The sequence below is a fragment of the Stegostoma tigrinum genome, chromosome 2, assembly GCF_030684315.1.
Source record: "Stegostoma tigrinum isolate sSteTig4 chromosome 2, sSteTig4.hap1, whole genome shotgun sequence".
In the NCBI taxonomy this organism is placed as follows: domain Eukaryota; kingdom Metazoa; phylum Chordata; class Chondrichthyes; order Orectolobiformes; family Stegostomatidae; genus Stegostoma; species Stegostoma tigrinum.
The window spans coordinates 136,155,933-136,171,760 of NC_081355.1; the positions used below are offsets into that span (position 1 = coordinate 136,155,933).

At 46.0% G+C, this 15,828-nt stretch overlaps 1 protein-coding gene across 2 annotated transcripts in view; it reads left to right on the plus strand.

Moving 5' to 3' along the window:
• adarb2 (adenosine deaminase RNA specific B2 (inactive)) overlaps positions 1 to 15,828 on the plus strand; it is a 723,544-nt gene that overhangs the window by 624,126 nt on the left and 83,590 nt on the right. For both annotated transcript variants that reach the window (XM_048523584.2, XM_048523576.2), the window contains 2 exons: positions 3,480 to 3,631; positions 15,261 to 15,429. In XM_048523584.2, coding sequence (XP_048379541.1) covers positions 3,480 to 3,631; positions 15,261 to 15,429 — 321 coding nt within the window. The remainder of the gene's footprint in view (positions 1 to 3,479; positions 3,632 to 15,260; positions 15,430 to 15,828) is intronic.

Below are 15,828 nucleotides of genomic sequence, written 5' to 3' on the forward strand. Positions count from 1 at the left end.
TTTATGGGCCAAGGTGAAGATGCTTAGTTAAACTGTCACCTTGTCTATGTTTGGTTGCACCAACATAGAGGAGACCACATTGGGAGCACCAGATGCAGTAGACTAGGTTGGAGGAGATGCAAGTGAAACTCTGTCTCACTTGGAAAGGCTGTTGAGGGCCTTGAATGGAGGTGAGGGAGGTGGCGTGTGGGCAGGTGTTGTATCTTTTACAGTTATGGGGAAGGTACTGGGCGGGTTGGAGTGGTTGGTGGGGAATGTGGCATGAACTAAGGAATGGTGAGGGGAATGGTCCTTGCTGAAGGCAGAGAGGGGTGGGGAATGGAAATGTTCCAGGAGGCGGGATCTACCTGGAGTTGGCAGAAGCGTTTGAGAATGATATGTTGGAGGCGGAGGCTAGGAGAGGGGCTGGAATGCGAGGACAAAGGGGACACTATCTTTATTGTGTTTGGAGGGTGGCAATGGTTAAGAGCTGTGGAGTGGGGAATGAAGGAGTCGTGGTGGAGGGCTGTTGGGATGACAGAGTGGGGGTAATGGCATTGTTTGAATAAGGTAGACATCTGGGATGCTTGGGAGTAGAATGTATCTCGTCAGAGATGGACGAATTGGGAAAACGGAATACAGTTTTTACAGGATTCAGGGTGGGAGGAGGTGTAGTCAAGGTAGCTATTGGAGTCTGTGGGCTTATGGTAAATGTTGGTACATTAGCAATTGGCAGAAATGGAGAGGTGAAGAAATAGGAGGGAGGTGTCCGATTTAGACCAAGTGAAGTTGAGGACAGGGTGGAAGTTGTTAGCAATATTGATGAAATGCTCCAGTTCAGCTTGGGTGCAGGATGCAGCATTGATACAGTCATCAATGTAATGGAGGAAGAATTGGGAAAAGTACCGGTGTATGTACAGAAGAGGGACCGTTCGACATAACCAACAAACAGGCAGGCGTAGTTGGGGCCCATGCGAGTACCCTTGGCAACCCCCTGGATTTGGGGAATGTGGGAAGAATTGAAGGAAAAACTGTTGTGGGTAAGAACTATTTTAACGAGGCAGAGGAGGGCATTGGTGGTGGTGGTGGGGAGATACTGGATGAGTCTGCTGGAGAGGGAAAAAGCGAAGGGCCTGTAGGTTGTTCCTATGGGGTATGGACGTGTATAGGGATTGAACGTTCGTAGTAAAGATGAAGCATTGGGGGCCAGGGAACTGGAAGTTTCCAAAGAGGTGGAGGGTGTAAAGTGCCCTGGATGTAGGGGAGAGGATATGGTTGAGGTGGGAAGAGATGAGTTTGCTGGGTCAAGAGCATGAGGAGACAATGGGTCGGCCTGGGTAGCTGGGCTTGTGGATCACGGGGAGTAGGTAGAACCGTGCAGTGTGGGGCTGGGGGACTATAAGGCTGGAGGCAGTGGAAGGGAAGCCACCAGAAGCAATGAGGTCGTGGGCAGTGTGGAAGACAGTGGCTTGATGGGCCATGGTAGGGGGCTCATGGCCATGGGGCAGGTAGGAAGTGGTGTCGGAGAGTTGGCGTTCGGTCTCTGTGATATAGAGGTCCATCCTTCAGATTACTGCCGCCTGACCTTTGTCAGTGGGTTTGACAGTGAAACATGGATTGATGCGGAGAGAGCGGAGTGCTGCACATTCAGAGGGGGAAAGGTTGGAGTGGGTGAGGGGACTGGAGAAATTGAGGTAGTTGATGTTGCAGTTAGCAATAAAGAGGTCCAGGGTGGGTCAGAGGCTGGCAGTGGTGTCCAAGAGGAAGATGAAGGTTGGTGGTGGGAGAAGGGGCCCACGGAGGGTGGTTGGGAATCTTTATCGAAGAAGGCGGCATGGAGGAGGAGACAGTAGAAGAAGAATTCCATGTCATGGTGGGCATGGAACTCAAGGTGGGAGCAGAGGCGCACGGACATGAGGCCTTTACTGAGGACAGACATTTGGCCTCAGAGAGTTTGAGGTCTGTGAGAATGGTGAACATCCAGCAAGGCTCATGGGTGGGGTTTTGGGGGGACGTCGAGAAGGCTGAAGGCGGGGAGGGGGGAAGGGTGATAGGAAGTGATTGGTTGGAGTTGGACGCACTATGGTGGGGGGAAGGTAGTTGAGGGACAGCAAGGAGGGTGGGAGGTTAATGGGCTGGGGAGTAGGATGGAGGATTGGATGGGGGAGGGGTGTGGGAAAGGTGACTATCAATAGCTTTATGTAACTTACTTGTGTCCTCTTCACAACTGACTTCCCTATTTATCTCAGTGTTGTCAGCAAATTTGGCAACCATATTCATTTAAGTTATTTGTAAAAGTTGTAAAAACATTTAAACTGATCTCATGACACACTGCTTGGTATACCTTGTCAGTCTGAAAAAATGTCACTTACACCTTCTGTAGAAGGGTCACCAGATCCAAAACATTATCTCTGATTTTCTCTTCACAGATGCTGCCAGACCTGCTGACCTTTTCCAGCAACTTCTGGTTTTGTTTCTCATTTACACCTGCTCTGTGTTTCCTGGAAGCAAGCCAATCTTCAATCAATGCCATTATGCTACGCCCCAACACCATAACCTTTTACCTTCTGCAATAATCTTTCACAATTGGCACCTCATCAAATGTCTTCTGAAAATCTAAGAGTATATTCACTGGTTTTCCATCATCTACAGCACGTGTTATTTCTTCAAAGAACTCCAATAGATCAGCCAAACGTAGGGGTTTCTCTTTTATGAAATCATGTTAAGTTAATTGGCTTGTATTTTCTTCCCTTCTGTCTCCCTTCCTTTAGAATAAACAAATTACACAAAGTATCTTCTGATTTAATAGGACCATTCACAGATTAAGAGAATTTTGGACAATTAAAACTTAAGTTGGTTGTCGATTTACCTATGAGCATGCCCCAGGATTATTCAGCAAGCACTGTCCAAATGCAGAATCTAACAGCAGATGATTTGCATTAGATCTTGACGTTCTTTCGTTTGTGCTGTGGACAAAAAATTTCAACAACATGTCGCCCTTTTGAACAATCCTCGTCTTCTGTGTTATCAAGGGCATACTAGTTGAATTAGTCTGAATTGCTTCATGAAAACACATTGGTATAGGTAAACAAAATACAAAAATTATATTGTTAACACCATCCTTTTTCAAAATCGAATTCATGAAATCCAATCCTCTGCTCTGTCACTTTCCTAATATTTTGGTTTATGCCTCTGAAAAATGGCATTGCATTTCTTGTCTGGAGAAAGGATTTGTAGCAATTAAAGGGTTAAACGCTCAGAGAAAATACTGAATGGCTTATTTTTAAAAAGTGCATACTAGGGATAAGTGCAATTATACCTACTCTGCAAATCACACATGGTTCATATATTGGCTTCATGTCCGAACTGTACAAATATTATTACACAACTGGAAGTGAAATAATTTAGATAACTCCTGCTCTCTGAGGACTGAGTGAAGTTTGCTAATAGAGAATTCATTAAATTAATGTACTGATCTAATCTCTTTCTGTTTTCAAAAGTAAACAGCCAGATGATTGGGAACGGTCAATTTTTGCTTGTCAGAAGGAGGGAGGCTACAAGCTGAAAGATAGCATCCTCTTCCATCTATACGTAAGCACACCCCCATGTGGAGATGCACGTCTCAACTCGCACCGAGAAGCAAAGGCTGAACGTAAGTACGTGGAAATGGCTCGTTGGTGCAGAAACTCCATGGTCATTGTGCATTTCAAAAACAAATACAAGCCTCCATTGGACACTCAACAGTGGAAAGATTGACATCTTACAATGTTTCAAATGTAATGATACAAACTGCAAGCTGTTGGAACTAGAAGTCAGATTTTCAATTCTGTGCTTGAACTTGGTTATATGCATAACAATATTCCAATTTAATATTTTTTAAATCACCGCACAAGGCTTTGCACATTCATTCTGCTCATGTGCAGAAAGATCTGTAAGCAGATAGGTATCTCACAATGTACCTCACAAAGAAAAGCTTTGGAAACATCTCAGAATCTGTCATTACTGACAGAGAGAAAAATAACGGCATTGGCAACTTGCATTTGTACCTGAGGCAAACATATAGAACATTTCATTGTCTCATGCTAACCCAAGTCAGGTCACAGATCATGGAGATAACAATGTGCAGAGCTGGAGGAACACAGCAGGCCAAGCAGCATCAGAGAAGCAGGAAAGCTGACGTTTCGGGTCTGGACCCTTTAGATGACATGTCCATCCTGGGCCTCCTGCAGTGCCACAATGATGCCACCCGAAGGTTGCAGGAACAGAAACTCATATTCCACTTGGGAACCCTGCAGCCCAATGGTATCAATGTGGAGATAATGGGAACTGCAGATGCTGGAGAATTCCAAGATAATAAAATGTGAGGCTGGATGAACACAGCAGGCCAAGCAACTGCACCTCCCAGTCGCAAACCATTTCCACTCCCCCTCCCATTCTCTAGATGACATTGTCCACCCTGCAGCCATATGGTATCAATGTGGACTTCACCAGTTTCAAAATCTCCCCTTCCCCTACTGCATTCCTAAACCAGCCCAGTTCGTCCCCTCCCCCCACTGCACCACACAACCAGCCCAGCGCTTCCCCCCCACCCACTGCATCCCAAAACCAGTCCAACCTGTCTCTGCCTCCCTAACCTGTTCTTCCTCTCACCCATCCCTTCCTCCCACCCCAAGCCGCACCCCCATCTACGTACTAACCTCATCCCACCTCCTTGACCTGTCCATCTTCCCTGGACTGACCTATCCCCTCCCTACCTCCCCACCTATACTCTCTCCACCTATCTTCTTTACTCTCCATCTTCGGTCCGCCTCCCCCTCTCTCCCTATTTATTCCAGTTCCCTCTCCCCATCCCCCTCTCTGATGAAAGGTCTAGGCCCGAAACGTCAGCTTTTGTGCTCCTGAGATGCTGCTTGGCCTGCTGTGTTCATCCAGCCTCACATTTTATTATCTTGGTATCAATGTGGACTTCACCAGCTTCAAAATCTCCCCTTCCCCCACTGCATCCCCAAAACCAGCCCAGTTGTTCCCCTCCCCCCACTGCATCACACAACCAGCCCAATGGAAGTACTTTTGAATTCCAGTCAAAGAGAAACATTTCCATTCATCTACTTTTATTCACAACATCAAGATGTTCCAAATCACTTTACTGTTAATTGAGTACTCTTGAAACTGAGTCATTGTTGTAAAGTAGAATACAATTCATGATTAAACATTTACACCTCAAAAGATCCCATAACGTTTCTGAATTGAATGGAATTGAATTAGCTTGGCTGTCACACATATTTACATGAGTACTGTGAAAAGTTTACAAGTTGCTACTTCTGGTGCCATCTTAGAAACACAAATATCTCAGCACAGATTCTTGAATTCAAACTGTATGGAAAAAATAAAAAATAAATAAAAAGTCCACGTTACAGAAATTCAAAAATGCAAAATCATATTAATAAATGAGAAAAATAAAGGAATAAAAAGGTTCAGAATAACATTGATGCTATAATGACCAGATTATCTGTTTTTTTTAAAACGCTGATTGAGAAATAAATATTGAACAGAATAGCTTCATTACTTTCAGAGATAATGGGAACTGCAGATGCTGGAGATTCCAAGATAATAAAATGTGAGGCTGGATGAACACAGCAGGCCAAGCAGCATCTCAGGAGCACAAAAGCTGACGTTTCGGGCCTAGACCCTTCATCAGAGAGGGTCCGGAGGGAGGAGGGTAACTTCTTCAGGTTAGGCATCCCTGGAAGAGGCTTCGCAGTGCCCGAAATGTCAGCTTTTGTGCTCCTGAGATGCTGCTTGGCCTGCTGTGTTCATCCAGCCTCACATTTTATTAGCTTCATTACTTTGCTTTGTGAAAAAAAATGTATGTTGAGATAAATATGTTTCACAACCTCAAGATATTCCAGGGCACTTTAAAACCAATATCATGCTTCTGACTTGTGATAATGGTGTATTGTGGAGGATGATCAGTGCCTGATTGTACACCATTTTTGAGTAAGCACGTTAAGTGAATGAGAAAAGAAAACAGACAGTGACAAATGATGTTTCAGGTCAGGCTGAAGAAGGGTCCCGACCCGAAACATTAACTTTCCTGTTCCTCTGATGCTGCCTGACCTGCTCTGTTCCTGCAGCTCCACACTGTGCTGTCTCTGACTCCATCATCTGCAGTTCTTGCTATCTCTGAGTGACAAATGACTCATCCTTTGAAAATTAAATTTTTACTCATCTCATTCAGCATTAAGTTTAACTTTTTATTCTGCAAAGGAGAATTTACTTGGACAGAAAAGACTGTAAAGAGAAAAGGGAATGCCATAGACTTTTACAAAAGATTGAATGCAGCAAAAAGTACAGTCAGTGAAGTAGGTTTTGACGTGTGGCCATGATTGTAAAATAGGATATGCAGCAGTCAGTTCACACCTAGCAAGATTCTGCACACAGCAGCAAGATAATGGGCAAATCAATTATTTTAGGGAGTTTTGTTATTGGACGAATATTAAGCAAGTCACTGGGAAGAACCTGTGTTGGTTTTCTTTGAATAGCACCGTAGCGTCTTTAAAGTCCAGTTTACAGATTGTGCCTTAGCTAAATATCTGTGAGCGCTGCGCTGGTGTGTCAATTTCAGTTTAACTCTCTGAACTGAGATGTTGCAAATGTGTTTGTTTCGAATATGTAGAATGACGGTTCATGGTATGATGAGAGGTTCTCTTTCAACGTGCCTTGCAAACCAACAAATTTTCTGTAAAACAAAGGGGAGAAATAAAGGACAGAATGAGTTCATGAACATCTTTCTGTGAGTAAGGTATTTGTCCTCACGTACACTATTATACAGACATGAACAGTAAGTGAAGGTCAAGAGGAGTTTTGAGAGGTGTTCAAAATCATGAAGAACTGAGTCAGAAATAGAGAGAAACTGCTCCCATTAGCAGAAGAGTAAAAAACCAGGGGACATGGATTTAAAGATAATAAAATGTGAGGCTGGATGAACACAGCAGGCCCAGCAGCATCTCAGGAGCACAAAAGCTGACGTTTTGGGCCTAGACCCTTCATCAGAGAGGGGGATGGGGTGAGGTTTCTGGAATAAATAGGGACAGAGGGGGAGGCGGACCGAAGATGGAGAGTAAAGAAGATAGGTGGAGAGAGTATAGGTGGGGAGGTAGGGAGGGGATAGGTGAGCAGAGGTGTTCTGCAAAGCGGTCCCCAAGCCTCCGCTCAGTTCGCAACAAACAACTGCACCTCCCAGTCGCAAACCATTTCCACTCCCCCTCCCATTCTCTAGATGACATGTCCATCATGGGCCTCCTGCACTGCCACAATGAGGCCACCCAAAGGTTGCAGGAACAGCAACTCATATTCCGCCTGGGAACCCTGCAGCCATATGGTATCAATGTGGACTTCACCAGTTTCAAAATCTCCCCTTCCCCTACTGCATCCCTAAACCAGCCCAGTTCGTCCCCTCCCCCCACTGCACCACACAACCAGCCCAGCTCTTCCCCCCCACCCACTGCATCCCAAAACCAGTCCAACCTGTCTCTGCCTCCCTAACCGGTTCTTCCTCTCACCCATCCCTTCCTCCCACCCCAAGCCGCACCCCCAGCTACCTACTAACCTCATCCCACCTCCTTGACCTGTCCGTCTTCCCTGGACTGACCTATCCCCTCCCTACCTCCCCACCTACACTCTCTCCACCTATCTTCTTTACTCTCCATCTTCGGTCCGCCTCCCCCTCTGTCCCTATTTATTCCAGAAACCTCACCCCATCCCCCTCTCTGATGAAGGGTCTAGGCCCAAAACGTCAGCTTTTGTGCTCCTGAGATGCTGCTTGGCCTGCTGTGTTCATCCAGCCTCACATTTTATTATCTTGGAATTCTCCAGCATCTGCAGTTCCCATTATCTCTGACATGGATTTAAGTTGACTTGCAAAACAGCTAAAGGCAAGCTGATGGAAATCTAAGATAGTCTGAAATGCAATACAGGAAAGCTGTAGGAGACAGACTCAATCGCAGGTTGAAAAAAAATGATGCGAAATTGAGGAACAAGAAATTTTCAGCTCAGAGAGCTGCGGAGGGGAACTAGCTAAATTGCAGAGAGATAGCACAGATTCAGTTGGCCACATATCTCCTTTCTGCACGGTAACCATTCTACAGGCCGTCTCTAGTAATCAGCTTGGAAGAGGGAAGGGCATTGCACAAGGTAAGGTGATGGCCTACCTGAAACCCAACTCTTCTCACTTCCACCAGAGTTCCTTCTGGACAGGAGAACTCATGGTCACCCCTCCCACCCTTTCCCCGTTTTAGACTCTCATGGGACCACATTTTGCCACCACTGGTTTATTGCCATTGATCTATATGAAATATGACACCTCGGTTGGTTGCGGGGTGCGGCTTTGTCTTGATCAAAAGCATTGTGTGATTGATCGAGGAACTAGACATAAGAAGATAGGGTGACTGCTTGGAAACAAACCCTTGGCCTTCCTGCCAAATTTCCCTGAATCCTATTCCGAATGACATCAGCATTGCAATACCCCTCACTCCTCACTGACAGTACGTACCTGTGTTCTGAACCATTCTGTGACGCTGGGCAAAACATCTATGATTTTACCCATGGCACTGCTGAGCACGATCATGCCTGCCCCTGATTGGCCAGCAGCTCTCAGTATGCAAGACAATCTGTCCCCGCGTCATGAGAAGACTCACTGTTGGTCACCATTCCCCAGATCTCTCACTGACTGAGGACGAACGGTCAGTCCTCTGTAAGGGGCTCACCTTTGTCCCCCTACAGCCACACATCAATGAATATCAGTCATGGTTGGACATAGAACAGTTTTTCTGCCGCCTTCGCCTCCACGCTGACTTCTTCAACCGGGAACCTAACCCTCCCTCCACTGACCCCTTCGCCCGCTTCCAACACAAGTCCTCCTCCTGGACACCACACCCAGGCCTCCTACCTTCCCTCGACCTCTTCATCGCCAACTGCCGTCGAGACATTAACCGCTTCAACCTCTCCACCCCTCTCACCCACTCCAACCTCTCCCCCGCAGAACGGGCAGCCCTCCGCTCCCTCCGCTCCAACCCCAACCTCACCATCAAACCCGCAGACAAGGGTGGCGCAGTGGTAGTATGACGCACTGACCTCTACATCACTGAGGCCAAACGCCAACTCTCCGACACCACCTCCTACCGCCCCCTCGATCATGAACCCCCCCCCCCCGAGCACCAAACCATCATCTCCAACACCATTCATGACCTCATCACCTCAGGGGACCTCCCACCCACAGCCTCCAACCTCATTGTTCCCCAACCCCGCACGGCCCGTTTCTACCTCCTTCCCAAAATCCACAAACCTGCCTGCCCTGGTCAACCCATTGTCTCAGCCTGTTCCTGCCCCACCGAACTCATCTCCACCTATCTGGACTCCATTTTCTCCCCTTTGGTCCAGGAACTCCCTACCTACATCCGTGACACCACCCACGCCCTCCACCTCCTCCAGAACTTCCAATTCTCTGGCCCCCAACACCTCATTTTCACCATGGACGTCCAGTCCCTATACACCTGCATTCCGCATGCAGATGGCCTCAAAGCCCTCCGCTTCTTCCTGTCCCGCAGGCCCGACCGGTCCCCCTCCACCGACACCTTCATCCGTCTAGCCGAACTCGTCCTCACCCTCAACAACTTCTCTTTCGATTCCTCCCACTTCCTACAGACAAAGCGGGTGGCCATGGGCACCCGCATGGGCCCCAGCTATGCCTGCCTCTTTGTAGGTTACGTGTAACAGTCCCTCCTCTGCACCTACACAGGCCCCAAACCCCACCTCTTCCTCCGATACATTGATGACTGTATCGGCGCCGCCTCTTGCTCCCCAGAGGAGCTCGAACAGTTCACCCACTTCACCAACACCTTCCACCCCAACCTTCAGTTCACCTGGGCCATCTGCAGCACATCCCTCACCTTCCTGGACCTCTCAGTCTCCATCTCAGGCAACCAGCTTGTAACTGATGTCCATTTCAAGCCCACCGACTCCCACAGCTACCTAGAATACACCTCCTCCCACCCACCCTCCTGCAAAAATTCCATCCCCTATTCCCAATTCCTCTGCCTCCACCGCATCTGCTCCCACGATGAGGCATTCCACTCCCACACATCCCAGATGTCCAAGTTCTTCAAGGACCGCAACTTGCCCCCCACAGTGGTCGAGAACGCCCTTGACCGCGTCTCCCGCATTTCCCGCAACACATCCCTCACACCCCGCCCCTGCCACAACCGCCCAAAGAGGATCCCCCTCGTTCTCACACACCACCCTACCAACCTCCGGATACAACGCATTATCCTCCGACACTTCCGCCATTTACGATCCGACCCCACCACCCAAGACATTTTTCCATCCCCACCCCTGTCTGCTTTCCGGAGAGACCACTCTCTCCGTGACTCCCTTGTTCGCTCCACACTGCCCTCCAACCCCACCACACCCGGCACCTTCCCCTGCAACCGCAGGAAATGCTACACTTGTCCCCACACCTCCTCCCTCACCCCCATCCCAGGCCCCAAGATGACATTCCACATTAAGCAGAGGTTCACCTGCACATCTGCCAATGTGGTATACTGCATCCACTGTACCCGGTGCGGCTTTCTCTACATTGGGGAAACCAAGCGGAGGCTTGGGGACCGCTTTGCAGAACACCTCCGCTCAGTTCGCAACAAACAACTGCACCTCCCAGTCGCAAACCATTTCCACTCCCCCTCCCATTCTCTTGATGACATGCCCATCATGGGCCTCCTGCACTGCCACAATGATGCCACCCGAAGGTTGCAGGAACAGCAACTCATATTCCGCCTGGGAACCCTGCAGCCATATGGTATCAATGTGGACTTCACCAGTTTCAAAATCTCCCCTTCCCCCACTGCATCCCTCAACCAGCCCAGTTCATCCCCTCCCCCCACTGCACCACACAACCAGCCCAGCTCTTCCCCCCCACCCACTGCATCCCAAAACCAGTCCAACCTGTCTCTGCCTCCCTAACCGGTTCTTCCTCTCACCCATCCCTTCCTCCCACCCCAAGCCGCACCCCCAGCTACCTACTAACCTCATCCCACCTCCTTGACCTGTCCGTCTTCCCTGGACTGACCTATCCCCTCCCTACCTCCCCACCTACACCCTCTCCACCTATCTTCTTTACTCTCCATCTTTGGTCCGCCTCCCCCTCTCTCCCTATTTATTCCAGTTCCCTCCCCCCATCCCCCTCTCTGATGAAGGGTCTAGGCCCGAAACGTCAGCTTTTGTGCTCCTGAGATGCTGCTTGGCCTGCTGTGTTCATCCAGCCTCACATTTTATTATCCCATAGACTGTTGCCTTGGTTCTGGACTCCCCAGTCATTGGGAGCATCCTGACAAAATGCACCAATCCCTCACTATGTAGTGAGTGGCTTCCGTTGTGGAGCCAACTCATTGTTATATTCTGTGTGAGTTTTGCCTTTAAGGATAAGAGCTATGTCACTTGAGATAAGGTGATTTAATGCTTTGAAATTCCACTGTAGGATACTTTATTTTTTATTTACATACATAACGTGACCTGAATAATTCTGGGACTGTTTACTGTGCCACCTTACGTACGATACAACTGCAAACATTTCTCTGTGCAAGTACATTGTGCCCTGAGAAATTATTTTGCAGCTCGATAAGGGAATTGAGCTAGCTCTGGGAACCTATCATGTAACCCTAGCTATATTTAAACTAACTACTCCCCATTCCCAAAGATCCTTATTTCCTCAAGGACAAAGGAGCATATTAGTTAAAGAAGTAAGGCAAGGAGACTTCCACCCCTTCAGATCATTTTCTAAGATCGCAGATTTCCAATTTCCGTCTTGTTCTGATGCCCTTCAATAATACTATGGGTTGAAATTGTTCCCTTCGGAAAGTTGGCTAAATTTTTTAAAAAGATTGACTTCCTAAACTCAAAACTTTTGCAAAGCTATTGCACCATTCACAGTCAAATTATCAATTGACGGTCATTACTTCCGGTTAATTAGCTGCTTGATTATTATTCTACGTGCTCAGTAATTGGCTCTTTTCCTTTGTTCCCACTAATTAAATTTCACTTAAATCAGAAACTTCAAGACAGTGTGTTTTGTCTTGTGTCAAGAATTTGTAAGTCATGAAAATAGCCATTTCACCCTTTATTGCCAAAAAAGATAACAACTGACTTTTGCTTCTGTGATATAATTGCAAATGTTTCATAGGACATTAACAAAAAAGTAAATGCAATTCAATGGGTTAATAGCTATGATATAAATAGATAGAGGGCATTATCAGGGATGTCAGGTCACATACAGTTGGGACCCTATGGATGAAGGCTCTTATGGACTCCTGCTGAACCATGTCTCTGTAAATAGTGTACTTAGTTAATAAATGGTCAATGGTATGCACTTGTGTGTTTTCCAGTTTTCATCTGTCATAGAATCCCTACAGCGAAGAAGCAGGCCATTCAACACATCAAGTTGCACCAGCTCTTTGAATAGTATCCCACCCAGACTCAGCCTATATTCCTGCATTTCCTATGGCTAATCCATCTAGACTGCATATTGCTGGACCCTGTGGGCAATTTAGAATGGCCAATCCACATAAGCATCACATCTTTAGACTGTGGGAGGAAACCAATGCAGAACGTGCAAACTCCACCCGGACAGTTGCCCAAGGGTAGAATTGAACCCAGTTCTATGGTACTGTGAGATAGCAGCACTAACTGCTGAGCTCCCGTCCCAGCCTAAGCACCCTAACCTGTCAGAAGCATCAAGAGCCCAGCAGTGAGAGATAGTAAGAGCTGCCGATGCTGGAGTCAGAGATAACACAGTGTGGAGCTGGAGGAACACAGCAGGCCAGGCCGCATCAGAGGAGCAGGAAAGGTGACATTTTGGGTCGGGATCCTTCTTCAAAACACACAGTCTTGAAGTTTCTGATTTAAGTGAAATTTAATTAGTGGCAACAAAGGAAAAGAGCGCATTGCTGAGCATGTAGAATAATAATCAAGCAGTTAATTAGCTGGAAGTAATGACCATCACTTGATAATTTGACTGTGAATGATGCAATAGCTTTGCAAAATTTCTGAGTTTAGAAAGTCTTTTTTTTTCAAATATTAGCCATTTCTGAAGAAGGGTCCTGACCTGTTCTGAAGAAGGATCACAGGACCCAAAACGTTAACTCAGATTTTTTTTTTCTTCACAGATGCTGCCAGACCTGCTGAGTTTTTCCAGCAACTTTGCTTTTGTTCACATTCCCAATTTGTTATGCACAAGAAATCAAAAGCAGAAAAATGAAATATGAAGAAGTATAACATTTCTGACTGCATATATATTAACACATAATGTCTTTGATAAGTTTAAGCATATGAAAACTTACACATGTTAATAAATTAGTTTGAATTTCTGTTTGTCAGATTTTGCAGTGGAGTTCAGAGGGTCACTGTTATTAAATGCTCTTTTTACCATTTTTGAAATGATTTTGGATTGTGTGATTTCAACTAATCCTATCTAACTACACTAGATCCATTCAAAATGCACTGAACTCCTTGTAGAATCCCTGCAGTGTAGAGAAAAACGCTTCAGCCCAACAAGTCCACACTGACCATCAAAGCATCCCACCCTAATCGTCTCTTAGTAGCTTTACAATATACGACACCAGGCAAATGAATTGACCAAGTGGATGGAATTACTGATTGTCAGATTTTTGCAGTTGAGTTGACAGGGTTATGTAGTTAGGTGTGGTATGTATAAACTTTTGAAATTGACTAATTTGAACAGTTTCAAGGGACTAGCTCGCTGATCTAACACTCAGCAGGTCTTGGCAGCATCTGTGGTGATAGATACAGTCGATATGACTCCTCATGTAGTAATGAGTTGGAGATATGAATGTTTCTGCATGGACCCTGGTTACAAGAAATGAGAATAAGAATTTCCTCTGGTCAATGTCTTGATCCCCTCTAAGCACATAGCGCACAGTTAGGATCGCACCTTACTGCTATCACTCAACATTTAGATTCACACAAGAGCTCTAGTCATTTGATTAAGTAGCGCATGGCAGATATCCTAGAGGAAGCCAGGAGATTCTAAACTAAGCACTGAAAATTATAAGACTAAGATGGTGTGGTAGAGTTAGATGATAAGTAGTCAGCACTGAAATTCCTGAGCCTGGGTTTGGAATTCATAAACATGTTTAAAGCAAGAAAACAGAACTTACAACTTGACCCAAATTGTTATTTCTTGAGATGTGGCAGACAATGGCATGAACTGCATTTGTTACTTATCCCTAATTGCCCTTGAATTGGGTCACTTGCTGGACCATTTCCAGGAGCAACTAAGAACCAGCCTCAAAGCCATGTGTCTAGAATCACATTTGGGCCAGATCATATGAGCATAGCAGATTTACTTCCCTAATGTATACGGGTCAACTGCGCAAGTTTATAATAATGATCAATAATAGTCGTCATGGTTACCATTACTGAAACCAACTTTGTATTCTAAACTTATTAGCCGAATTCAAATTCCAGCAGCTGCCATGGTAGGATTTGAACCTGTGCCTCAGAGCTTTAGCCCAAGCCACTGGTTCAGTAATATCACCACAAATGCCACATAACCCCATCAATCTTTCACACATTTATGTTCAGGTACCTGAGAAATTCCCATCAGAAGACATTTCTCAGAGGCCCATCCTTCCATGTTTCTCTCTGAAAGGAGTGGAGGGGAGCTACTTCAATCATATCATCTGGGGGTGACCTAAAAATGCCACCACTTCCCCTTCCTCCGTCTGACATTCCAATGAGGAATAACATGTGGTCTACACCGACAGGTAGGGTTTGCAATGCTGACCTCTTGAAAGGCAATCAATGGCTAAGCAATCATGACACATATAGGAATACAACTACTGCCTCGTGGTTCTTGATTTTGATTTAACGTCTGACCATCACCAAATAAAATGACTGTTCTCATGAGTGACAGCAATGCTGTGTATCTCTAAAATTCCCAACACTCTATCCTACCCACACCCCCACTATTAAGAAAAATCAAGTACCTACCAAGTGCTTTTAGCAGTGTACCTTTGGTGAAATTGCCTCATGTCCAAGATTTGGGACAGTTGAGGACAGAGTGGATTGTTGGACATCTGGGGAGCAGAGGGACTAAGCCTTGGTTTTCCTGTCAGTACCTTTTCACCTGAGATAATTCATTGAATTAAAGTCTAAAGACGGTGATGAATTCCAGAAAGCACAGATTGAAGACAGCATCTTCTGTTTTCTAGTGCTCCACAGTAGACCGTTGAACAGGAAAGTCCGGGAGCATCTAAGAACAAAGATTGAATCTGGAGAAGGCACCATTCCAATCCGAACCTGCCACTCCATCCAGACATGGGATGGAGTATTACAGGGAGAACATCTACTCACAATGTCCTGCACTGACAAGATTAACAGGTAAAGTGAAAACATTTACATTGTGTGTAAAAATCAAATCTTTTGAGACCAAACGTTTGGTCAACACAGACTTTCACAGGTGTAATACTTTTAATGGGTTGAAATCCAAAACAGACCTGTAGTCAGTATGGACACTGACACTGGTGATTGACACATGGTTCTGATTTCATCAAGAAACGGCTGTCCCAGGCTCTCTGCAAGTATTTCTGGCAATTAAATGAGAAAATAGAAATTGTACAGAAGATTCGCACAGTTCTTTCCTCTAATCCAGCTCGCAAAACTGTACAATGTATAAGAAAAATGAAGAATTTTGGGGCCAGCAGTTGGGAGATTGCATACGCAATATACAAAAATCTAATGATATAGGTTCCAAAAGCCAGGGTCAACACTTGCAGAAGA